Here is a 26,043-nt window from a genome sequence, read left to right as displayed (position 1 = left end):
ATCACCAGAACACTGCAAGTAACAATGTGGATTTGTGTCAGTGTAGAATTTCAGTTCTGATAGAACGGATCTCTTACCTTCAGACAGGGACAAATCATCAGCTGGAGACACCAGGTCTGCCTGGATCGCAAGGCCATTGCTCAACGATGTGGTAATCTGATTCGTCAAGATAACCTGCAAACAGACAGGGAGAGGAGGAAGGAAATGAGTTTTATAGCTAGTGGAGGGCAGAGAGCATCCCAGGCAAGGACTAGGATCCCCCAGGCACAGCATCCAGGCAACTCTCTACTCTGACCTTCAGCAACTTCAACACTCAGAAAGCCCTTAACTACGGGCAGAAACTGAAAGAGATAATTGCAAGGAGTGCAGGAAAAGGGATATAAAACCAAAATACTAAACGACAGTATGTTGCTACATACAGTTGCCTAAAATGAAACTACTGTTTGGAAGAGCTTCATTCTTCAATGAACCATTCGACGCTCCCTGACAAAAAGCATAATTTTCTTCATAGGCAAATAGGAAATCTACTTTTCTAGTAATTTCTACACAACTTATGCACTTCCTTCCTTTGGCTGATACACAGTGCCATGGATAAAAGTGCTGCAGGGATACATCCCCACTGAGCTGAAGCACAAGAGTTCTAAATTTCCCAGGGCTATCTCTACACAAGATTTTACAGTGTTTTTCAGGATCACAATATTCTGATAAACGACAGACTGTGGCACCCACTTTGACAGCATAAGCAGTGGTTTTACTTGCAAGACATGAATAGTTTCTTACACCTTTGAACATGTACTTATTTCTAGTAACAGAAAGCATTAAGGCAAACACTGTGAACACCACAGAAAGAACAGCACAGGTATAAACACAATTATCTTCTAATGCTTTGGCTTTCTAAGCAGCTGCAATTACAATTGGTCACCATTTTGCAGATTGACAAAAACATTGTGTTTTGTTGGTTGTTTTTTTTTTTTCTTAGAAGAACCAAAATTATCCTTCTGCTCGTACTAAGAACAGACTCCACTCCAAACAAACTCTCCTTGAAATTAATGGTCTGTCTTCAGCTCTATTTGACATGGGAGGCAGGAAGAAAGGAATCCTTCACAGTACTCTGTGGATGCGGATTCATGATGCTACTAGAATAAATGAACAGGTTGCCATTGCTAAAATGAAGAGGAATTTCTCTGCTCTTTACTCCACTGCTCCTCCTCCCTCCCTCTGATCATGAATTCCTCCTGCTTTCTAACACTTTCAGTAGTACAGTAGGACAGATTGTCCATTTTGGTTTTCAAGATCCCACATAAGCTGTATCAGGTCAGAGTTGTAACCACAGTGACAGTGCCATGGAGCATGACACCTTCTTCAGGCAACATGATGTGAGCTACCAACAATGTGTTGGAGTCTACAGCCTTTAGTAAGACCACAACTTTTCCCCCCTGCTCATATCATCCCACCCAAATCTGTGCTTGTAAACAGGCACAGTGGTGCCTGAGAGTTTTACGGACTGTCTCAACAGAACTAAACTGGAAAGTCTGTAAGCCAAATCTTCATCTATTCAACAAGAGTTTGAGACCTTCAGAGCTCCATAGCAATGTCCCTTGTGCTCTTCCATTAATGACTGCAAGCTCTGGACAATCTTTTGCTGACTATCACCACCCTCCCCAGCTTAACCACAGGGTGTATCTTTTGGGACGAGACACTTATGACCACTGCAATGAATACAGACGAGGTAGATAACATGGTAGATATCAGCGATGTTTGGTCTTACACCTAGGCTAAGGCTCTTAAAGTACAACTTCTGATACTGACATCACACAAGAAACACATCACACACTCTGCTGTTTCCCCCAGAGCTGCTGCGTGCATCTATACGCATCCAAAACTAGACAGGAAAGGGCATGGCACACACAGTCCCTTGCAGGCATTGATGGCTGTCCTGTTAATCAGATTACAAGGTAAGATGATTTAATTTACTAACAAAAAAGGGGAAAAAAAGTCACTTTTTCCTTTCTTCTTGCCAAAGCACTTATGTTCCATTCTAGTGAGTGGGTTCATCCTTGTGATAGGATGAACATCACAACTGGTTCAAAGCAAATGAAAGGAGTAGGCAGCCAACAGTGAGGAGGGATAAGGAATGGGATTGTGAGAATTTTCCTTCTCAACACCGTTTTAACTTCTTTTTCACTGTGTCACAAAATCCACAGCCTTGCTTATCCACAGAGGCTACTCTGGCAACCCGGCTTAAGATACACCAACAATATGGTACAACACTGAAGATTTACCTCAATCTGATACTAGAAGATGTGATGAAACAGAAAATGCTAACAAACTTAAACACACACATGTTCTAGTGAGGTATGAAGTTTTCATTGGCACACTTTTGCAATGATCATCTTATTCACAAATGTCAAAAGCCGTGTTAGCAATTCAGTCATCCCAGACCTGTGCCAAAATAATCTTTGTACCATGCCATCACATATTTTATTATTTATGTACCCACTACATTTTAAAGAAAAGCTACTGTGCTCAAGGATCTTTTAAGAAAAAAAGAGACCTAAGCACACCACATTTCATATTGCTCTCCTTTTCAAAGGAAACTAACTTCAAAGCCTTCAAAAATCAAAAGCAAAAATAACAAGAATAATGCAAGTGCATTTTAAAAAAATCTGTCAGATATTTTGGCTCCCTTTGCAGCCAGGAACTCCACAGCACTGTTAGCTGTAGGACTGAAAGTCTTCACCATTTATGTTTAACTCAAGCTACACCTCAGAACTTAGATTTCTATTTCTGATGTGTCCTTCAATTACTATTCAACACTGACAATACCCTTGACACCCTGTTACACTGTTTAAAAAAATAGTCTTACCCTCTGGCTTGCTCTGAGGATGGGAATTGAGCGTGTTCTTATTCCATGACTTCACTGATAGTTAAACGTTTGCTTAAATAAATGTTTAAATACTATCTTTCTGAAGCACACTTCCTCTGAGATGAAGCCACATGCATGTACAGAATGCTTACTCTGGAATTAACTGAAAATTATTCTTCATTCCTGCAAGCCTGCAGCGCCAACACAGAGATTCAGTTCTCCTGTAAGTATAAACCAAGAGGCTACTAGCTCTGCACTAAATTTGGCTTCGAAATTCCTGTCACACTTCTGCAGGCTTGCTCACTGCAGAATTCTTCCATCGGGTATAGGTACTATTATCAAAAACCAATAGCCATCTTTGTGCAACTACCCTAATACAGTTCGAACTTCACTCTGCAGGTGTGCAGTGTACTTCAGCTCTCACTGGCTCAAACAAGCTACAGGTCACTAACAAGAGGAAGAAAGCTGGCCCTTACCCAGATCCACTTAAAAAGAAAAATATTAAGGCACTTGGATTTAGGGAAGTTCTCCGATTACATACATCTATCTTCAAAAATTCAATGACATGCCCTTACTAGGAAGTGCTAGTTTTCATTCATTTTTGCCAGAGTAAACCTTTGGTCATGAATACTCTAGCAGCGAATGGTGCCTTTCAAACAAGGCGCTAAGTTTTCAGGAGTCTCCAATCCTACAGACATTCAACTTGAAGCCCTGAATGTTGATACCACATGATTCCAGTGTCACATCTAAAGAATGTAGTAACATTTCCCCTGAAAGACAATGCTTATACTCTATTCTGCTGCCCTTTGAAACGGCTCAGCATATTCAGAGAGCTGAAAATAGGTGTTCTGAGGGAACAGTTAAGCCTGAGTGGGATATGGAGAGAATATACAGGCAGACAAAGGAGATCTGGAGTATAACAGCTGTGTGATTTTCTGATGAGTAATCACATTTGTGGATGGACAGAATCAGCTGAGTCTCACACATTGCTTCAGATGTGTGTGCACAGAATATAATGCCAGTTCTGATTTTAATGATGCCATATCTTACAGATCACTAACAAGAAGGTTTGAGTACCTCCCTTTGCCTGTTGGTGCCACAGTTGAAAGAAACCACCTCTCACCACTAAACAGTGCCTGGGAACAGGCTGGGGTCACAAGTCCAAGCAGGCTTGCTAGAAAGAGTGCCTTGCACTGAATTAGCAATAGCACTTCCTTAGCTTTTCATTGGAGATCTGCCATTAACATGCAGATCAGATTTACCCTTTTTAGTACAGGAGACCTGCCAAGTCCTCAGTCTAAGCAGGTAAGGAAAAGTTGCCTCTTTTGTGGTTCCTTCTAACAGATACAGACTGATGGTTGATATTCAAGGATCACCTGCTACAAGCTCAGGAGTGCTGCATCCCAACTAGAAGGAAGTGCAGCAGGAGGGCCAGGAGACCTCCTTGGATGGATAAGGAGCTGCTGAGGAAAATTCAAAGGAAAAAAGAGGCTTATAAAAAATGGAAGCAAGGACAGGCGGCCAGGGTATAGTACAGGGATGTTGTCTGGGAAGCCAGGGACCAGGTTAGGAAGGCTAAGGCCCAGTTAGAATTAAACCTAGCCAGGGATGTTAAGGATAACAGGAAGGGATTCTACAGGTACGTAGCAAACAAAAAACAGACTAGGGACAACACAGGCCCCCTGAGGAAGCTTTCGGGAGAACTGGCTACGCAGGATTTGGAGAAGGCTGAGGTTCTGAATGACTTCTTTGCCTCGGTCTTCACTGGCAAAGGCTCTGACTGCACCACCCAGGTCTTAGAAGGTAGACACAGGGGCTGTGAGAATGAAGACCTTGGGCCCACTGTGGGAGAGGATCTGGTTCGAGACCATCTTAAAAATCTGAAAGCGCACAAGTCCATGGGACCTGATGGAAACCATCCGCGGGTCCTGAAGGAGCTGGCAAATGTAGTTGCTAAGCCACTGGCCATCGTATTTGAAAAATCATGGCAGTCAGGTGAAGTTCCTGACGACTGGGAAAAGGGAAATATAACCCTCATTTTCAAGAAGGGGAAAATGGATGACCCATGGAATTACAGACCAGTCAGTCTCACCTCTGTGCCTGGCAAAATCTTGGAGCACATTCTCCCGGATGGCATGCTAAGGCACATGAAAAACAACAAGGTGCCTGGTGGCAGCCAGCATGGCTTATCTAAGGGGAAATCCTGCCTGACCAATTTGGTGGACTTCTATGATGGGGCTACAGAATTGATGGATAAGGGTAAAGCAGTTGATGTCATCTACCTGGACTTGTGCAAAGCGTTTGACACTGTCCCACACGACATCCTTCTCTCTAAATTGGAGAAATATCAATTTGATGGATGGACCACTCGGTGGATAAAGAACTGGCTGGATGGCCGCACACAAAGAGTTGTGGTCAATGGCTCGATGTCCAGCTGGAGACCGGTAACGAGTGGTGTCCCTCAGGGATCGGTGTTGGGACCGGTCTTGTTTAACATCTTCATTGCTGACAAGGACAGTGGGATTGAGTGCACCCTCAGCAAGTTTGCCGATGACACCAAGCTGTGTGGTCCGGTTGATATGCTGGAGGGAAGGGATGCCATCCAGAGGGACCTTGACATGCTTGTGAGGTGGGCTGATGCCAACCTTATGAAGTTCAACCATGACACATGCAAGGTCCTACACCTGGGTCAGAGCAATCCCAGGCACAGCTACAGGCTGGGCAAAGAAGAGATTCAGAGCAGCCCTGCGGAGAAGGACTTGCGGGTGCTGGTCGATGAGAAAATGAACATGGGCCGGCAGTGTGCGCTCGCAGCCCAGAAAGCCAACCGTATCCTGGGCTGCATCAAAAGGAGCGTGACCAGCAGGTCAAAGGAGGTGATCCTGCCCCTCTACTCTGCTCTTGTGAGACCTCACCTGGAGTATTGTGTGCACTTCTGGTGTCCTCAACATAAAAAGGACATGGAACTGCTGGAATAAGTTCAGAGGAGGGCCACGAGGATGATCAGGGGACTGGAGCACCTCCCGTATGAAGACAGGCTGAGGAAGTTGGGGCTGTTCAGCCTGGAGAAGAGAAGGCTGCGTGGGGACCTAATAGCAGCCTTCCAGTACCTGAAGGGGGCCTATAGGGATGCTGGGGAGGGACTCTTTGTCAGGGACTGTGGTGACAGGACAAGGGGTAACGGGTTCAAACTTGAACAGGGGAAGTTTAGATTGGATATAAGGAGGAAATTCTTTCCTGTTAGGGTGGTGAGACACTGGAATCAGTTGCCCAGGGAGGTTGTGAGTGCTCCATCCCTGGTGGTGTTCAAGGCCAGGTTGGATGAAGCCTTGTGTGGGATGGTTTAGTGTGAGGTGTCCCTGCCTATGGCAGGGCGGTTGGAACTAGATGATCTTGAGGTCCTTTCCAACCCTAACTATTCTATGATTCCATGATTCTATACTGGACATCATTACCAGCCAAGCATAGTTTCTGCTTAAGAGATTCAATACCAGGCATGAATATATCACCTTCCAGCAGAACACTCAACAGTGAGAATATTGCTAAGTGATATTTTAATGTTATCATATTGAAATACATAGTATTTTAAGTACACTCTATTTTATAAAATACCCAGTATTTTAAGAGGAACTTCCATTTCCAACACCAACTAAGAGAACAAAATATTTTCATTGCCAGAGGTACTTTCATTACTGCCAAGGCACTAAAACTCAAGAAAAATTTTACATCTCTCCACACACAATTGTGTCCTGACATGTGCAACTGGTAGGGAGGTTGTGCAATTGCCTTCTGTCTACTTTCTGATGAACAAAGAGTGTAGGGCTTCTTCAGCCACTGACTGTGCATGAGTGGAAAACAGCCTCCACTGATAAAAGAGGAGGGGAAACAAAAGACAAAAAGGTCAGCTAGACAGCTCAGTAACACTAGAAACTTGCCTCACACAGTCTCCTATGGAGTTCAATGAACCACTGCCTTTAACCTTTCAGTCTATTCACTTGCAACCGGTTAAGCTAGCTATTTAACAAGTGAAAATTTACAGCCCTGAGCTTTCCAATTCTGACAGAACTACCAATACTGTAGAAATTCACTCAGATTCAAATCTGAAAATAATTTCTGGGAAAAAGCCTAGTACTTAAAATACCATACACTTGACTGACCACACAATTTCCCAATCTTATAAAGATTTTTACTTCAGCATAGCAACCTAAGATTGTAAAATAACAACCCCTTGTAACCACTAAAAATGTTACGACAGAATTCTCTTCCTTGCAGTTACAAAACCTGGAGATAAACACAAGGAGACAGTGGGAACACATTTTGAAGTGGAAAAGAAAGAAAGAAAAAAAAAGGAAACAAGAAAGAACTTCTCAAGGAAAACAGCATTCATGTTCTAGACAGGCTTTTACTTCTTCTAAGATTAATCCAGAAGTCAACACTGCTGTTTATACTCTCTTGAAATCTTTACATGTTCTGAAAATAGAATCTTCTTCCACTGATGTGACTTCAGCAGATGCCAGTTTTCTGGAAGCACATTATAAAAGTAAAAAGACTTATTTAAGGTGCCTAAACTCCCAGTGCTGCCATTCGTTGGGAATAGCAGAGTTCCTGTGTATGCTGAAAGCCCCTGCAGGTCCTGGGAGAGGGTTGGCCTAAGAACTGAAATATGACTCCTTTACACAGGAGAATAAGCAAACTATTTTTTGTTTGGTTATTTATACAGTACAGTTTTTCAAGCACTCCTCCTGCCCTTCCTAGGACCACACTGAAACTACTAAATCTGACTTTGTCATCCTTGTAAATCCAGTTAAGTAAGTAAGTCGTTTTCTGTAAATTTGTGGTCTCAGCCTCCTTGTTAGTTTATTGCAAAATTAAAGGGAGCTCAGCACAAAACTATCAATCAGTAACCAGCAAAGGTATGAGGTCTTCTGGAATGTACCAAGAGGCAAAAAACCCCCACTCGCTCATGAAATGGCTGTTTGTTAAAAGAATGGAGCAGAATCCCCTATTTCGCACACATCACTATGTAGGTAAACTCTTATTAAAGGCTTCCTATTGAGCTGGGAAAGCAAGCACAAGTACGCTTACAATAACCCTAAATTACTCCGCTCTTGTTAGCCCATGTGTTTTGTGGTTTTCACTGTGCTCAAGCAGTGTCACCAGAGAGCACCAAGTACAAGTGACAATAAGGGGAGCTGGAACGCTGACTCAGCACACTGGAGGGGGAGGAGGAAAAACAGTTTCACTGATCCCCAGGCTTTCTTCAGCCGGGTCCCTGAGAAGGCACCTCTCCTTTTCCCTGAGGCGCAGAGCTTTTAAAGAGGCATCCAAGCGGTCAGTAATGGGGCAAAACAATGGTGACTATTGTTGAGGCACTAGCAAAAGGAAAGTGCACCAAGCAAGACCACAAAGCCAGATGGGGCAGGCAGCAAGCCTGAAAACAGAAAAAGAGAACAGTGAGAAAACTAGGGTGAAGCAGCATGCTTCAAACAGCTGTGAGAACCGCAGCCTTCTCCTAGGAAACTTGTTACAGCTCCTCGAGACTGGCATCGGTTTGCTCAAGAAAGAACCCAAAATTACTACCATCTGTCATAGAAACAGGGTATTTGTGATCTTCACCTAAGCTACGCACTGAAATAATTTATTCTTCAACTCCTGTTTCTTCATGGAGACTTTCTTCAGCATCAGTTGCCATTTACCACAAAAGTTGACCTCAGCAGGCCCTGCACCTCATGTTCACAGGGAAGAAAACTTCCTTAAAAACGGAGCATTTCCAGTGAAGTCAGGGAGTTACAGACAGAAAAAGGCTAAGTCTGAACTGCAATACTGAGAGCTCCCGAACAAAACAACAGTTTTAAAGAGAGAGTTTCAAGAGCTCACAACTACCAGGCACTCAAAGCTGGCTACTGCAGCAACGCTCTGCAGGGGCTCACCTCACAGGAGTGAGGCCTTTTCCGGTGAAAAGCCCCTGCACAATCAAGACTTTTTTGGGCACCAGGACCAAACCAAACATATTTGTGTCACTAGTGTCACCATGACAGAATACTAAATACACACACACACCCCTCCATTCTTAGAAAGTGTAAATTATTGTGGCTCATACCACCCACATAAAGATGAGAAAACTCCACAGTTTTATCATCCCGAATGCAAGCAAATCACCACACCACCCAGTACTCGCCCAGGAGGTGCCCCGTGCTCCCAACCTGAGCAGCATCTCGGCTTTCTGCAGGGAAGAATGAAAATCATGTCAAGGACTCTACAGAGCCCAGCCATCACAAGCAAAAAGCCTTACAAGAAAATAAATTCCCTTGTTCAAACACCACTTCTGGTGGTCATTTTACATGTTGCATTAAAATGGCTGAAGCTAAAGAAGAAAACATGAGGTTCCTTCACTGTAGGTGTACACAATAGACAAGTGCCCACATTTAACAATTGCATCTAATCCGAATTAGTTGGAAGGAAAAGTACCCGTTACAGCCATCTTGCTTCTGCATGACAGAGGCATAGTCTGTAAAGGTTATGCTCATGTTAGAGGGAAGTAGATGACACACAAAGGCATAGCAGCTACCCTGACTGAAGGCAAAGAAGAGACACTGTGCCAGGAGCTGTCAGAATTCGCATCTCATCCAAAGTCACCAGAATTTGGTACAATTTCCTGAATAACATGTTTACACACAAACCGCTGGAAACCTATTGAGAAACACTTCCTAAACCTATAAGCAATCTAGCAACAAGCATTGGCCTTGCCTCAGAGGAATTTCAGCTGTACCTATTTTTATCACATCCAGAAAACAAAAAGGGGGGGTGGGCTGAGGAGGGGGTGCAATTAAACAGTCTAACAGCGCAGAAACAAGAATGCAAGAATGTAATGACTTTCTGGAGGGCACACAAGCACCATTTAAAAGATTTAAAAGAGAGCTGCTGCTCAGGATACATTGCTGCTAGATGCAACCTTATTAGAGATCCTAGGACAGGACTCCCAGCTCCTGCTTTGCCACAGTATCTCTACACAAGCTTCTCCTCTTTCCTCCCTCAGTCAGGCAATTCATGGCAGCAGAGGTCACTTTATAGTCACTGGATTTATTGGGTATAAAAAGGAGTCGGAAGAAACCACAGAATCTTTCAGAGACTGACTATTTACATCCAATTTATTCTACTTTGCATAGGAAAAGTACAAAGTTATGCAATTCTATTCCGTAAGTCTTCTGGGGAAGTAAAGCATATATTCACATCTCTGCCAACTGCTTAAACATAATCACAATGAATTAATAAAACTTCCACCAGAAGAAAAAAAAAAAAAAGAAGAAACAAAACAAAACAAAAGCATGCTGTTCTCAGGCAGCTACATGTCTTCAAATTGAAATAGCTACCACCCAGCAACAGCCTGAGGTCTTTAGCCTTTCCTCCTCTGTGAACAAGGAACTCAGCCAACACAAACGTAGCCTTCAAAATCCACGCTGCAGCTCCCTTGCGCTGTGCTGCTCCGCAAGAAAGGTTTGTGTGCCTGCAAGGCCTCTGCATCTAGCAGCCTGCATAGACCTGTTTTGCAGTGACGTGGGTAAGACAGCTCCCCAGAGGGATTGCCACCCGCCGTCGTACCCTGCCAGTTGCTCAGAGTACTGGGTTAGTTTCCAGTAGACCTTCCCTCTCCTCCACCCTCCCCTCCAGCCTCTGCATAATGATGGCTTCTTGAATTGAGCTTATTCCTGTGTGTGGCTAGCAATGTCCCACAGTAAGAGACTGCTCTGATGCTGGCTGAGCCAACATGGAGTACCTCATAGGAAATCACTGTGATCCACAGGCAACTTTTGCAGCCAAAACCTGCTGCATTCTCGAAGTGGCAAACACTACTGTTTAAAAAGAAGTTTTCTGATGAATGCAAAATTGTCTTGTAAAAGAATAAATAAAGTAAAATTATGAATTCACAGTTCACTCTTAGCAACAGGGCTTTTAGTTGGTTTAATTTGTTTGGTTTTGAAGATGGGGAAGAAACTGGGTTATCTGGAACCTCAGCAAAGCAGTACAGAACTTCAGTTCTGCTCCAGCATGCTCCAGGCTGAGAGGAGAGCTGAGTACACCTCCTACTCTTTAACATGATTACAAGGAAGTCAAAAGTTACACTTAACTTTTTCTCAACGAAAACCTACTTTAGTTTATTGGTACTCATTAACTTTGGTCAGCAGATCAAAAAGCAGACTGAAGGCTTCTTCCTTTCACTCGCCAAATCCAGACCTTCTGCCATGCACCTAACCTGCCTTGTATAAACACTTCAAATTATGTGACATTAAATCTTACTACCTTCTGATGGACTGAATGTATTATTACACCTATTGTAGAGACAGATGCTAAGACACCAAGAAAACTGAATAAAGGTACCACAAATCTTTAGTACCAGTCTGGTACAAAGAACCAGGCTAGGAGGGCTGAGCACCCGAGGATACCTTGGAACAATCTAATATCTACCCAACAAATTCAATATTTGTAATTCTTTCTATACTTGGTGTTTATTTTACTTAGTTTTTCTACACCTGTCTAGATTTTTTATTTTTTTTCCTAGCAACTAAATAGGAATATGAACTAAACTAACTAAATACTCCTAACAAAGGCCTGTTCAAGACTCATGGACTATTTCAAGCTGATAATTAGCATACCAGCATTTTTATTTCATTCTGATGTTTAGACAAGCCGATCAGAAAAACTGTTTATAGTAATATACACATGCAGGTCTGGAGAGGTATAGCATATAAGGCACCACTCAATCTCAGTATTGTTAATTCCATTAATTCTTCAGATTCCTTCCAATTAATTCCTTTAAGCCTTCAAGGCAGCGGGTCACAGGAGACTTGCTGGGTCTTGGATGCAAACTGGAACAGCTCAATGGGCTACTGTAATTTACAGCTTTGCTGAACAGCTTCTAAAACACTCTCCTAGTTCCACCTTATCCCACATCATGACCCTATGCCAACATTTTTAGAGGGAGGGCAGTGTTAGTTCAGACTGCTCTTCAGTGCCTCGTGGAGCAGCAGAAAGCAGCTTTAGGATGTGCTAGAAATCGCATCAACGCTTCGGTGTTCAGTTCCTCTGCAAACTATATTTCCTTGCCTGCCCTGCAGCACTGGAGCCTTTCTGTTTACTTTCTAGGCAGCAAGAGAGGACTACAGGAATATTTGCTCCCCCTTGTCTATTCATTTAACCTCTACAGGAGGGTAACTACTAACACCACCACCAGACAGCATCACAAGGCTTGTTTTATACGCAACATACTCTATCAGCATCATAAAAGCCGAGCAAATAATTTCTAGCCTACCATGATGTTAGAGATAACAGCATGCTTTACACAATGCTTGTTGGAAAAATTTTCTTTTTTTGCTATGCTATGGTAGCTGCTGCCTTTCACTGAATGCATTTCAGACATGGACAGGATTTTCATACTTACCTATAATGGCTATACTTAGATAATCATGTAGCTTAATTTCGATGTATGTAACAGTCAGTAGACTTTGAGCACAGGATAATAGGGACTTTGGATATATACCTCCATCCCCCAGTTTGCCCAAGGAAATTTAACAGGTCTGTAGACTAGTAGGGGAGTAAGTGATACTGCACAGAAGGCTGGACAATCAAACCAATATACCAATAATTTTTACAAAATAAGGAGAAGGCTATTGAGAAAGCAGCAACAAACTAGGCACCGACAGCATTATTCAGTGGAACTAAGGCCCATTTAAAGAACACCATGCCTCTGGTGATTTCGAAGTATTCTCACGAACAAAATTCAGTTACCATCCCCTATAGCTGCAATGGCTGTAAAAAGAGTAGAAATCATCCCACAAAACAAACAGCTTCTCAAGTCACCATCAGTTTTACTTCCCTGTGACCCAGGCCTCAGATGATGCATGAAAGAAGAAGTGGGAAGAAACAGATGTGAATTATATGTACTACATCCTGTAGGTATACATTCACATTACATTTTAGACATTTTCATATACTGCATTTGTAACCTTTTAAGTCTTACCTGCAATTTAGCCAACAATCTATTTCTACCAGAAACATTTATATTTCAAAATCATCAGTAGTTTCAGCCTTCCTTAAAATGCATTTTTTTTTTTCCTATTATGAAAAGGAAAATTGCTTGGGTGTATTTTGTCTGTCTCCTAAACCTGCAAAGTTAGATGGTTAAGAGCTTTAAAGTTTAACATCTTTCCACTTACACTGTTCAATACATGCTTATAAACTAAGATATTCTGAAGGAATTTTTTCTTAAAAAAACACCACGAACCCACAAAACAGAAAACCAAAACACCACACAACCCCCCCCCAAAAGCAATCTGTACAAAATGCAGGATTAAGCCTTACTGCTCAGTAGTTTCATTATCCTAAGTGCTTCTTCCACAAAAGCACATTACAAAATTTGTCAGTCCATGTATCAGTCCACCATAAAAGAGAAAAAAACCCCTCCATGAATGTTCACGATTGTTTTCCAAACATGTCTGATCTGATTTTACCCAGAAAAAAGAAGAGTGCTGGTGACATAAATCAGCCAAGTTTCTTCTCTTGAACACTTTTTGGGGAAAAAAAAATTAATAATATTGCGGCTCAAGATATCCTGGAATTTCAGTGGCATTGTCTCAGCCTCTGTATCCTATTTCTTCTAAATCCTTTCACTAGGAAATTAAGTCAGTCAGTATTTCCCCAATAAATTTGGCATTTATGTCACATTTTAAAATGACAAATTTCTATTTGCCTACCTAACTTGCTTAAATTGGAGCGTACTTTCCTCGGCTATATGAATCATTAGAACCTCTTTGAAAGTTAGGACTCAAGATGGAAAATGAACTCGGAAAAATGCAAGGAGTCATTTTTGTGCTGAGACCACAGCATGACACATCCTCCTTTGGCTTTGCCTAATACAAAAAATAGTATTTGAGATTGTCAAAACAAAATCATGGACCCATGAAAATATATTCTAACTAATTTCTCACCTCTTGGTTAGAAAGGTCAAGGTCACTGCTGAAATACGTGCACAAGGCAGCATTGTAGAAGCATGTTATCTCTTTTGTATTGCAGGGAGAATTAGTCCAGGAGGGTTGTTTTGGCAAACCCTTTTCCAATACTAAAACAAATCAAACTAATAGGCTGATAGCAGTGAAATCCCTGCAAAAGCAAATAAATTCAAACCGAAAGGTTTAAAATCTGGTACCAATTTGTTTGGGAAGTTGACGATCACTAAGAATAGCTCTGCCGGTTCCACTGGAAATTATACCGGGTCTGCCAGCATTACTGTTCTTGGTTGGTTTATTAAACATATATATTAAAATAAATAAGAAGCAGTAGTTAGTTATTCAGCTATTTAGGTACACCATTCTACTACAACTTTTACTAGAACTACAGAAATGTTGAGAGTTAATGTCAGGTGAATAAAAACAGCCTGTGGCATCTTTCGATGATATTAAACTTGAGGAAAACCTTGTGAATGGTAAAAGAATTCAGACATTTCACAGTTAGGAAGCATCTGCTCTTAAAGAATTAAACTTAACAGAGCTAAATAGTTTTTTGCACTGCATTCACATTAACCCAAGTGAACAGAGTTGAGTCAAATACTGATATTTGCTGCACAACCTAAAAACTACACAGGCAAGAGACAGAAACAGTTCATGTCTTCTGGACAATCAACTGAAATTTTGTAGCAGCTCTAGATTAATTGTTTACTGCAGCTAGCATTTTTTTTCACATCATCTCCTACACTTGCTATTAAAATTCACAGGATCATGCATTTCCCTTGGAGTTTATTATAGCTGTTTCATCCAAAATCCTTCTCGAGAAACCACAACCAAGTCTCCACTGTGGAGTTCAGTATTAAATTGCAAAGACAGTAATGTTAGGAATTAATCTAATTAATCTAATTTAGAGAAAAACTGAAGAGGAGTAGATTATGCTTTAGTCAAGAGGAGATACATGCTACTCAACTTCCTGCAGGCCCATGGTGAGAATAGCTACTTCCAGTGAGGAGTCAGATACATGGGCAAACAAATGGGAAACCAGGTCTAGTTCAGAAAAATGTTTCCAGATAGGATTGAGGTGTGTGCGCAAACATTCTGAGAAATCAGGAGCGAAAAAGCAGTAAGCTGGTTCAGGTAAGGCTGGAAATGCATCTTCAGATCTAGGCATGGGGCAAGAGGATAGGAGCATGCTGCAAGAGAATAGAGGATACTACATGCTGGGATTGATGTACTGCAGGTAGAACAGTGGCCCAGAAGACTCTCTTAGGGAGTATAGGATGTAACTGCAAGATTCCTCTAACAAAGATAAAAAAAAATTAGAGCAAGATGCTTGGACTTCAAAGCAAGGTGCAGTAGCAGAGCGGAGTGCGTGACAGATTCAAGATAATTGCCCAATTATATCTGAAACTCTGTAAAAACGCATATTTAGATGGATGCTAATTTGCAAAATGCCCTGTGCGGTGTGGAGATGTATAGCTTCTGCAGGCAGAATGGCAGTTATGACATACACCCCTTTAGTTATGTTGTCTGATTCCTGCAATCATCAAATCATGTATCAACTAGAAACGTGTTTTCAGCAGTAGTGCTATTAACTCAATAAAATTCTTTTGCCATTGGCTACTCCTTCAGTCTAATTAAGGATAGCTGATGGGGGCTTGTTTTACAGCAAGTTCCTCCTTGAAAATAGTACTCTTATTTTATTATTTTTATAATCCTTATCTGCTGTACCACGCCCTAAAATTCCATGTATGAAATGAATATCATGTAATGGATGGCTTCTACTTCAGCTGCCTGTTAGGCTTGTCTCCTCCTCCAGAACATTAAATATCCGCTTCAGTGTAGAAAGCAGCTTGAGAAGCCAAGTTCTGATTTTAAATTTTATTACTATCACTCAGTTTTTATTCCAGGCTGAGCAAGATTTAATGCAGGTCTGGTTTTATTGACTCTAAAGGAGTTACACCAAAATGAAACATGATTATGGACTTTATCTCTTTCCACCTTCATCCTTTTGTCCCTAAATACGTTTGCAGAGAAACACCCAGCTCAGAGCTTTCCTTTTACCATTAACTCTTCACCTCAGTTCATTCCCAAGAGAGAACAAGAGGGAGCAGAAGTCCAGACTCACGTGTTCTAATCCTGGTTCTGACGCTAAGTAGCTGCAACTTCTTACTGGTAAAATAAATCCTTTGTGCCCTTTTTCCAAAGCAGGCATAATGCCTACCCCTAGGAGTGTTGTGGGATTCCGTATTTTGCTTTCTGAATGCTTTGAACTCACTGAATTAAGAGTTTTAAAACCACAAAGCGTTCTCAGAGTCTTCCAACAGTACAGCTGGGCAATGTCTAGATACAAATTAATAGTAGTAGTTGACCACTATTCATTCTATGTATGGGCTTGTAGGTGTTGCAGAAAAACTCTTAAATCCCTGCAGAAAACCCATGGCCTTTTTCTTTCCTTTTTGCTTTTTCTTTTTTTAACTCCTTCCCCTTTGCCTGGGTGGGTAATGGACTGACAGCATCACTGGTTAGCACAAGTTTGGGAAGTGTAAATCTGAAAAATTACTCATAGCTCAAGTTTTGCTATGTTGTAGAACATTCACTCTGTAAAGTCTTAGCACTGCATTTAAACCACAAGGAAATACACGGTTAAATGCCATTTTATTATTTAAATGTGAGCTGGGACTTTGTCCTTATGAACACCTTTTGGTCTCTGGAGCTTACCGAGAGTGGTTTAAAGAGCTATTTTATAGAGCAGGGAGAGCTGAATAGTTCCAGAGCAGTGAAGACAACAAAATAACAGCAATGCAGCATAGCTTTACATCAGGCCTCTACTAACTTATTTTCTGAACTGGATAACTCAATTTTTCTTGTGTCAGTAAAAGGCTATTAACAGATATTCTTCGGGGTGATACAAGACCAACAGATACAGACTTCAAACTACTATTAAAAGATGAAGCTCAGTGAGGAGCTGGATACATTGGTGTAGGCAGCATGAAAAAATATTCCACGCTTCTGCAGAAGCACAGGAAAAGAGACACACAGACCAAACATAAGGGCAGGTGAGTGCTGAAATAAGAAACTCCATCTCCGATGTAAAACCTGGCCTTTTCACCAGGCTGCAGGAAACATCAGAGATTACTCAGATTTCAGTCCAAGCACCATCTCAACAGTTCTTTAGGCTTCTGAGCAAGAAAGGAATTGTTACTGAGGGAAAATGTGACCTGCAATGGCTTCACCAATAGCTAAGCATGCACTGCAGCACTGCACTTTCAAACAGAAAGAGGAAGAGGCAGGAGTAACTACAGAGAAAGTATGATTTATAAATAATGAATACAAAACTCCCTGTAGGAATGCAAACCACCGGAATACCAACAGCAAATACAAATGGGCATGTATAGAACATGGCAGTCCATAGGTAGTACTAAACCACAAGCTTTTGTGAAGCATATTTCTGACATTCTGTGGGGATGGCACCAGATTCAGGTCGTAAAAAGATAATCTAGATACAGATAGTTGTCAATTCCACCTTGCTGGCGGGCAGCAATACTTTTCTGTGGACCAGAAGACCAGAAAGAAATTTTAGGCAAATGAGAAAGGCCAAGCAATGTCCATTCTTCTTCTTAGAACACGTAGCACTTTGAGGATATAAAGAAAGGGTTAAAGATTGTATAGAACTATATCCTTATTCGCTTTCTGGTTTGTGCCATAAGTATTCAAATTCTCTCCAGCCTTGGAGATTAAAATTTCTTCTTAAGTTATGATAACGCTGAAATCACTACAGTAACAAGAGTGAATGAAAAACCTCAGACAAGCACTACTGTCGTTGAAATGAAACCTTTGAGAACTTGTAACACAAAGTAGGAAAAAATTATCTAACGATGATGGGTCTGTTTGCAATACAAATCCAATTACCAAGAAATCTAGACATGACACAGTTAAATTTTGAAGCCTGTGACCATAATTACATATACACACATATACACACTGTACGTTCAGGCTCAGTGCTCTCTGCCCCAGATCTGGATCATGTCAGAAGGCTTGTCCAGGCATGCTACTTCAGATCATTCCCTTCTCACCTCCTCTGTCCCAGGGTCAAGCCAGAACTCAAACAACCTGCCTTGCAGTATGACAATTTAGGCTGGATAAGGGCAGTACAACTCAGCTCCATGCTAGCACAACTGTTCCTTCCATCTTCCCCCTCAAACCTGGAGCATGACACTCAGACACAGGCAGTAGTATGCAACAGAGTTATGTTTGCCCATTAGTGGAAATGTTTTGCTAACCCTGTCACTTGGCCTTCCTGGACAGCTGCTTTCTTTGCCTGCATCTAAAACTGGCAGTGCAAAGTACTAACTGAAGCAGGAATTACCTTCAGACTGAATAAGTACTATACAGTAATAACACCCTTCTATCTTTTAGTAATGAAAGATAGTATGTTACTTACTAGTATGTTGTTATTGTACCAACTCCCCAATGCTATGCTTACGGAACAGTTTACATTTCCATAATAAAATCCATTTTCTATGGGTTTATAACTCAGTTTACATTTCACAAGGCTGCTGCCTGGCATATGAATTTCAGTTCAAGTCCTATTGTGCCCACTGAAGTTGTGAATGCTCCATCCCTGGCAGTGTTCAAGGCCAGGCTGGACAGAGCCTTGGGTGGGATGGTTTAGTGTGAGGTGTCCCTGCCCATGGCAGGGCAGTTGGAACCGGATGATCTTAAGGTCCTTTCCAACCCTAACTATTCTATGATTCTAATGCAGGATGGTAATAATTAAATGTAATCTACATATTCATACAAGCAGTTATTCAAGTCATATATATAGATCTGAGACACAAAACACACACAAACATACACATGACAGCTTCTCAAAACAAGAAAAAATGAAGGTGATGAAAAAGTGCCCTTGTATAGTATTTTTTAGAAGATGCTCTCAAACCACTACAGGCAGATCCTGAATCTCAAAAAGGATAGACAGGAATTATTCCTATTCTATTATGCATTTTACAGAGCAGAAATGGAAACAGGATTCTGGAAGACCTTGCCAGCATTAACGGGCATCAGTATCTGACAGGTCTTTATAAATGGCAATAAGAAGGCAGCAAACTTTAGGAAACTGAAGAATGGTTAAAGGGAACAACTGCAAGGATACACTGTCTGATATTGATGGGGAAATATTACAGGGAACCAAGCTATGTCATTTCTTAATGACCACGCAACTCCCTCCCTTCTTCAAAATGCCTCACAAAATGGAAGGAGACTCTTATCTCTCTCAGAATGCAAGGCAGAAGACAGAAGCACATCACCTCAACAAGTTGTAGTGGATTGAAGTTTAAAGTGTTAATGAGTTTGGAGGACCTGCACACATAACCAAACCAGTCCAAAACTTTTATTTCAGCATAGCACAAAAGAAAACCTCTTAGGTCTGCCTAGGCTTTCCACTAAGCTTTCTGATTCTATTTGAACGTGGAACTCAAAAATTCAAAGAAAGAATTTTCAGAGGGAAGAGTTCAGAGACAGACTGACCTAAATTGTTCAGCATCAAATTTGGGACTATGTGGCTGTGCAGGAAAGGCAGTACTTCAGGAGAACACCACACTCATTTACCCAAAAGATCAGACAAAACACAGTATACTCTTATTTAAACCTTCAAAAAGAACTTTTCAAGTATTGTTTTCTCATAATGAAATGAAATAATGATGTCTCTGACTAAAGAATGACTTCTACCCTTCTGTGATTTTGTTTATCCATCACTCGCTGATAGCCTACAAGGAACTTTTGTAGCTAAGTAATCTCTGAAATAATTCTGTATCAGAGGCAATGTGACAATACTCAGTGCCAAACAGCTTTAAAAAAAGCAACTGCAGACTGGCAAAAACCCAAGTAGGTATATATATACCACTACAGTCTACATCATCTACGTCAGTATTTCACAAAGAGAGGTCAGTTCTGATTCACCTTTTTTTGTTCATTATTGCAGCTGCAGGAACACTGAGTGGCAATTCATATAACCTAAATGGGTAATAACAAGGGTATTAATACCACGGAAATACCTTACAGACACCTTGAAATTACGGTGGCACAGGTCTATCTTACCACTTTCAGCTGCCCAAGGAAAACAGTGGATATGGGGCTGAACAGCGAAGAAGCAATACCACCAGAGGCAGACAATGGACCTACAAATCATCCTTAACAGACAAAAAGTATGAATATGTGCTCTACAGTACATAAACAGCAAATCTGACACATCTAGGACATTGGGCATGCACTACAAAGTCTAGCATTCACAGTGCCTATTTATTTGGAAGTTAGGAAGCTAAGACGCTAAGCCATCCTGCATGTCCCAGTTTCACTCTTTCCTTCACATTTAACAGGTTTTAAGCCGGAAAAAGTGGTCATGTTGGGGTAAATGCAGATAAATCAGAGCCCTACAGAAATTCTGCTCCTCTCCACTCCCAACTGCATTTCATCTACCACAGACTGGACATTGAAGACACTGAAACAAGCTGACAGGCAAAACTAGAATGTTACTCTTTTTCACACGTATTCATGTATCTTCAGATCAAAACAAGTTTAAGTTAAATACTGCCAGGATAACCATTGATCAGGGCATAGTAATGAATGCTCCAAGAGCTATATTCCAAAACGGATGTATTTGTCTTCCTTCCCTTCTCCTCCTCCCACTTAACATCACAGTTTTGGCATGCATACGTGCTGCCACTGTCATTGCCCTTATGGACTTTTGTTTCCCATCGATCATTCTTTTGATTATATCTACTTTCAGAAACATTACTGGAACAAAGACAAACATTTTAGAACACATAACCAGGAATGGAAGCATTCTTTTAACATAGGTTTAACTACAACTGGTCAGTAAATTATTTGCACATTACTGTAAACAATAACCAGAGAGAGTACCTCCCTTCAGAAACATCAGGACAGTCGTTCAGTTTTGAAGGAGAAGGTTACAACGCTTGCTAAAATCAGCAGACAACTATAAAGAAAGTGTCTAACAACAAACTTTTATAACATTTCTTCCCAGTTCGTTTGAGATGGTAAAAAGTGTCAGGCCCAGAAACAGTTAATGATACATTATTCACATGTATTTGTGGAAAAGAAACATCAGAAGAAAGAGAGAGAAAACCAAAGATCAATCTGAAAAAGTATTCCTACTCAAGGCAGCACTTAAGCATGTACTCAATTTTAAGTATATACTTAAAACACCAATTAAAATATGTTTAAGTGCTTTCTTGAGTTGAGGCCAAAGAATTCAGTCAGATGCTAATGGAAAAAAATTGGCAGTATTCGTAGTGTTTTACTTAATATTGCAATGCTAAAGGTTATTAAAAGATAAAATGCTGTATGAAGCAGAGGCTGTATGTTCTTCTAAGTGTAAATTGCAACTAGCTTGGCTACTGCACTGCCAAATTGCAGTCAGAAAAATTAATACTTCAAGAGTAAAAGGGAATTGTGGCTGAACTGGACAGGTTGAGATAACAGAAACAAGGTGTTTTCAAGCAAGTTTCAAACTAGCAAGTATTTTAAATATGCACATTTTAAAAATAAATATAAATGTACCATACCAATATTAAGAGCTTAAAGGAAATGGTGTTAAACTACTGGATGTAGTAACAAAACAGGATTTAGTCAAACTAGATATGCTGAAGAAAGGTTATTGAACAAAAATCAGTATCTGGTGACAGGAGGAACTAAGTTTTGGGTAGACCAAAGTAATGTTACACTGAGAGCACAGCAGAGAAAGTACTACATATTGTTGAATCTTCATGAATACAAATCCAAGCCATTAGAATATAATGAGGTTACATGTAAAGCTATATTTCTCTTTCACACTTCAGGAGAAGGACAATGAGCATATAAATTTGAGACTAATGATACCAATACTACTACTAATAGTAAAAGTATTAGTATGTTTTTCTACTTGCTTCATTTACAAACTCTACTCAAGGGGCAGCACTGAGCATTTCTTAGATACCTAGCATATCTAGGAAATATCACAAGTGCATAGCTATCTGGCACTAGTGCCCATGATTTGAAAACTTCAGAAGCTAGCCTAGTGTTCCTAAATTCAGGAAAGAGAGGAGAAGTTAAAAGCATTTCAGCTCAAAAGTAAATTTAAAAGCCTGAAGTTTTTACAAAAGGCCTGCATCTCAGAAATCACAGGCAGCCTTAACAATAGAGTGAAAGATTCAAACGTGATTTTCAATAAACTAGATCTTAGAAAATAAACAGACTAATACAGCTGATGGAGAGGAAAACATATCACAGCAGTCAACATATAAGAATCAGATCTAGAGAGCTAGGATGGGATTGGAAAAGGAAATAAACAAAGACAAACCCAAACAAATTCCTGAAGCATGCCTAAAGCAAGTAAACAAAGAATCTGCTGGGAAGGAAAAAGAGAAAGGGGATAAGGACCACTTGGAAAAACAATGACTGTGTTAAAGTTTTCAATGAAAAAAAAAAAAACCAACAAAAAAACAACTTACACAAACAGCTGATCCTACAGCTATTTTCAAGTAACAGAGATGAAGCACTGCCAGGAACCGGGGGGTCAAAAAGATACTGAAGTGGCAAGTTAAATAGAAATGCATCGACAGGATTGCCTGGAATACACCTAAGATTTCTGGGAAAGCTCACATTCAAGTGGAAGAACTCGTTAAAAAAACCCTGTAAAACAGCTGCATCACAACACACAAACACACCCAAGTTCTTCTTCTCACTCTAAACAGGCACCATATTTTTGCCCATCTGTACACTTACTGTCTGTACCATTACTGTTTTTCATGGTGCAAAAAACCCAATCCCTAATATGCAATGGTATAAAACACCCATCTGCAACTCCTCTGTTCTCAGGCCTTGCTAGACTCCACAAACTCACTATCTGATCCACCAAATGTACAATGTGATGTCATTCAGGCCTACATATCAGAACCCAAGCATCTGGGAGGGAACTGTCCTACTTCATAATTTGGATAGCATATTATTGCATGCAAACATCTTACATTTAAATACATGCACTGTATTCTAAAGACTTCATGTAAGCTTGAGATAGCTGTATTAATCTTTGAGGTTTTGCCATTTGTGTACGTAGGCCATTTTCAGCCACTGCAGATAACATCAAATGCAATCTGAATAGGAAGTCATTTTTTCCATAAAACCATTCGAGACACATTTCAAAAATAAGAAAACACACTGTTGGCACAGCTGCTGTTCCTGTGCTCCCTTGGCGACATCTTTATAGGCATTCATTATGGAAAACCCCACAACTCTAATCTTTATCATTTCTGGTTTCTTCTCTACACAGAATAACCACTGTACGGGACTGTAGTTTCACATACATTTCAAGTGGTGTAAGACTGAAATGAAAAGCAGATACCCTGCCCTCTCCTGTCTCTCATTTTCATCTCTGAACTGCTGCCTGTTCCACGCAGAAAAGTGTGTGTGTGTCTCCTAAACCAAACTGGACTGAAGAACTGATGCAGTTCCCTGGTCTGGATGGACAGAAGACTCCTTTCTGCAGCCACGCTGTGTTACGTGTATGTGCAATCTTTGCAGAACTACAGGATAAAAGTCTGCTGTAATGCAGAGGTCACGTCAGGACCAAAACAAAGGATAATATCCCACCACTACGATGATCTCAGACCTTCTTTACAGAAGAAGGGGAAAAAAAAAAAGGAAAAGTAACTGCCCTTATGTTGGGCTTTTTTCCATTGCTACAACGAGGGAAAATACCATTACATTACATCCTTGTTTCTGGTCCTGGTAGTTCTCAAAGCCTTAGATCAGCCAGCCATGACTGAAGAATTGGCTATAGCCCAATGTATACCTCAAACTATCATACTGTTTGAGAAAGGTGAAGGAAGCCATGACCTAATAGGTTGCCTATTTGTTCTATTTATTTTAAATGGTATTGTTTGGAGCTGCTCATGATTTTGAACGCTGTAACTTTTCCCAGGGAGATGCAGAGGAGACAGCCAAGGAGTTCCTAAACAGACCATGAGACATCAGATGCAGCGCACAGCTGCACTCTCACCATTCCCCAACCCACAAGATACAGTCATTAGTCTTTGATTGTTGAAGAATCCTGATCAAGATTTACTAGTAATTTCCCAGGGAGCTTATTTTTTCAAAGATGGCAGCAAAACTGCTCGTCAGAACAATAGATTTCATGGCAGTATGTTTACACAAATGCTCTTCCCTGAAAGGAAAGGATTATATGTACATAGTATTTACAGAGATATACTTCCTCAAAAATACCATTTGCTTCACTTCAGCTGATGACTAACACACGTGCCTGTTCTGCAACAGCAAGGCACCACGTGCAAACTCTTCAGAACCCTTCTTAATGAGCATTTAACTGTTCTACAGAAGTTAAAAACAATCACATTAAAAACTGAAGAAAACCTTGCAGCGTGTTTGGGAATGTCCTGTTACATTAACATTGCCTGTTGAGACAACTATCTAGAGTAGCAATTGGTTACATCTCACATAGATGCATCTGTTTTACTAAGTTCATTGAAAAACGTTAAGCATGCCAAGAGACCAACTTCCAGTGAAGTTATTCTGCCACCTGCTGTTGCTATTATGGATATACTACATATTTTAATGCAAATCTTTTCAATTAAAAAAAATCCTAATAATAAAAAGGGATCCTTACAGGAGAAAAAAAAAATCTTATTATTAACTATAAACCACTCACATATTACAAACTTTTTCTCCTGTTGACTTCTCAAGTGTATGACCCAAAAGATGCTTATCACCAAGTTGGAGGGGGCCAGGCGTGAGTAGGAGAGCCTGGTGCAAGGGAAAAGCCTGGTGGTTTTAAAAAAATAAAATAAAAAATTACAAAACCTCCCGAAACAAAGTACTTCCATGAAACTTCTAAAATTCACACAGGTAAAACTGTCTGAAAGCCTTTCAGTCCAAAAAATTGTGATTCCAAACACTGCTGGACTACAGTATCAAAACAATTAAACAGGTCAAAAAAAATACTGAACCAGTTTGCATTCACTGAGTGGGGGAAAGAGAAAACACAACAGGAACTGAAAAGGTGACTCCTTCTACACTTTCAGTTCTAACAGGAATACAGCTTAGGATTTAGCAAATTTGACAAAGTCATTTTCCAACATGATGAGCACAATAAGGTGGCCAACCCAGCCCTGCTGCTGCCGTCCATGCCAGCGGGCAGCACCCACCACTTAGCTTCAGGACACCAACGACAAGTGCCACCCCCACCACCTCAAGCCACACACAACAACCTTCTCATGGAGCTCGAGTGGCTGCATCGTACATTGTCCCCTTTGTTGCTCATCACTTTCCACACTCTTAAATGCTTGTCTCCAGCACAGGAAGGTGGCAGTAGTATCAGAACTGGTTAGAGAAAAGACTGAAAAAGAATGGGGCACCCAGTATAACTGCACAGGGAAGGTGGGGGCAGGAGAGTGATGCTGAAAGCTGATCCACTCACTTGAAAAATGCCTTCAAATTTGTAATTACTGTAATTCACGAGAAATACCATTCTAAATGTTACCCAAACTACAGTACAGAAATAGCTCTTCCAGAAGGAATCCCTCCCTGACTTTGCAAAATGAACATCCATGCAACAGTTTGCTCCACCACCTACCCTGTTCTACAAAGTTTTCCTCATATTAACAGTCCAGGAGAGCCATGTGTGGCCTCTCATCCAAACAGTATTGGACTAAACTTGCCTTGCTCACGAGACCGGAGGGGGATCACAAGACAAGACAGCACAGTTAACCACTCCTTGCATTTAAGAGACATACTCTGTCTACTATTTAGAGCACTACTAAAAGCTTGCTCCACCTTGCAAAGTTTGGCAGCTGTCCACTGCCATTTAGCATGAATATTCAGTTGTTTCCCCAGGCTCTTCAGCCCTTTGATATCCTATTGCCTGTTACATATGAGACAGGCCTACACCCCTTTTTTCACGCGGCACATGCATGTAGCATCACACTCTTTCAAATGAAGCCTCCTAGCAATTTTTGTTTTCCCCCTTTGACAAGTACAGAGGTTAGTTTTCAAGACAACTGCTCTGCACCCCACTGTCGATGCTTCTCAGGACAGTGCTCCAGCAGCTGCCCAGTGAAAGAGCATCTTACCCACCGCAGGGAGCCCCACATTAGCTGCGTCCCTCTG

At 41.0% G+C, this 26,043-nt stretch overlaps 1 protein-coding gene across 4 annotated transcripts in view; it reads right to left on the bottom strand.

The window, feature by feature from the left end:
* The window catches only part of RAD51B (RAD51 paralog B), a 430,051-nt gene that overhangs the window by 213,828 nt on the left and 190,180 nt on the right, over positions 1–26,043 (bottom strand). For all 4 annotated transcript variants that reach the window (XR_010614163.1, XM_065686722.1, XM_065686724.1 and 1 more), the window contains exon 8: positions 78–174. Coding sequence is in view for 3 of the 4 variants with exons in the window: in XM_065686722.1 (XP_065542794.1) it covers positions 78–174 (97 nt within the window). In the remaining variant the exon portion in view is untranslated. The remainder of the gene's footprint in view (positions 1–77; positions 175–26,043) is intronic.

Source organism: Lathamus discolor, chromosome 6, assembly GCF_037157495.1.
Source record: "Lathamus discolor isolate bLatDis1 chromosome 6, bLatDis1.hap1, whole genome shotgun sequence".
In the NCBI taxonomy this organism is placed as follows: domain Eukaryota; kingdom Metazoa; phylum Chordata; class Aves; order Psittaciformes; family Psittacidae; genus Lathamus; species Lathamus discolor.
The sequence above is the reverse complement of the archived record's forward strand: the minus strand, read 5'-3'. Positions and strand labels throughout refer to the sequence as shown.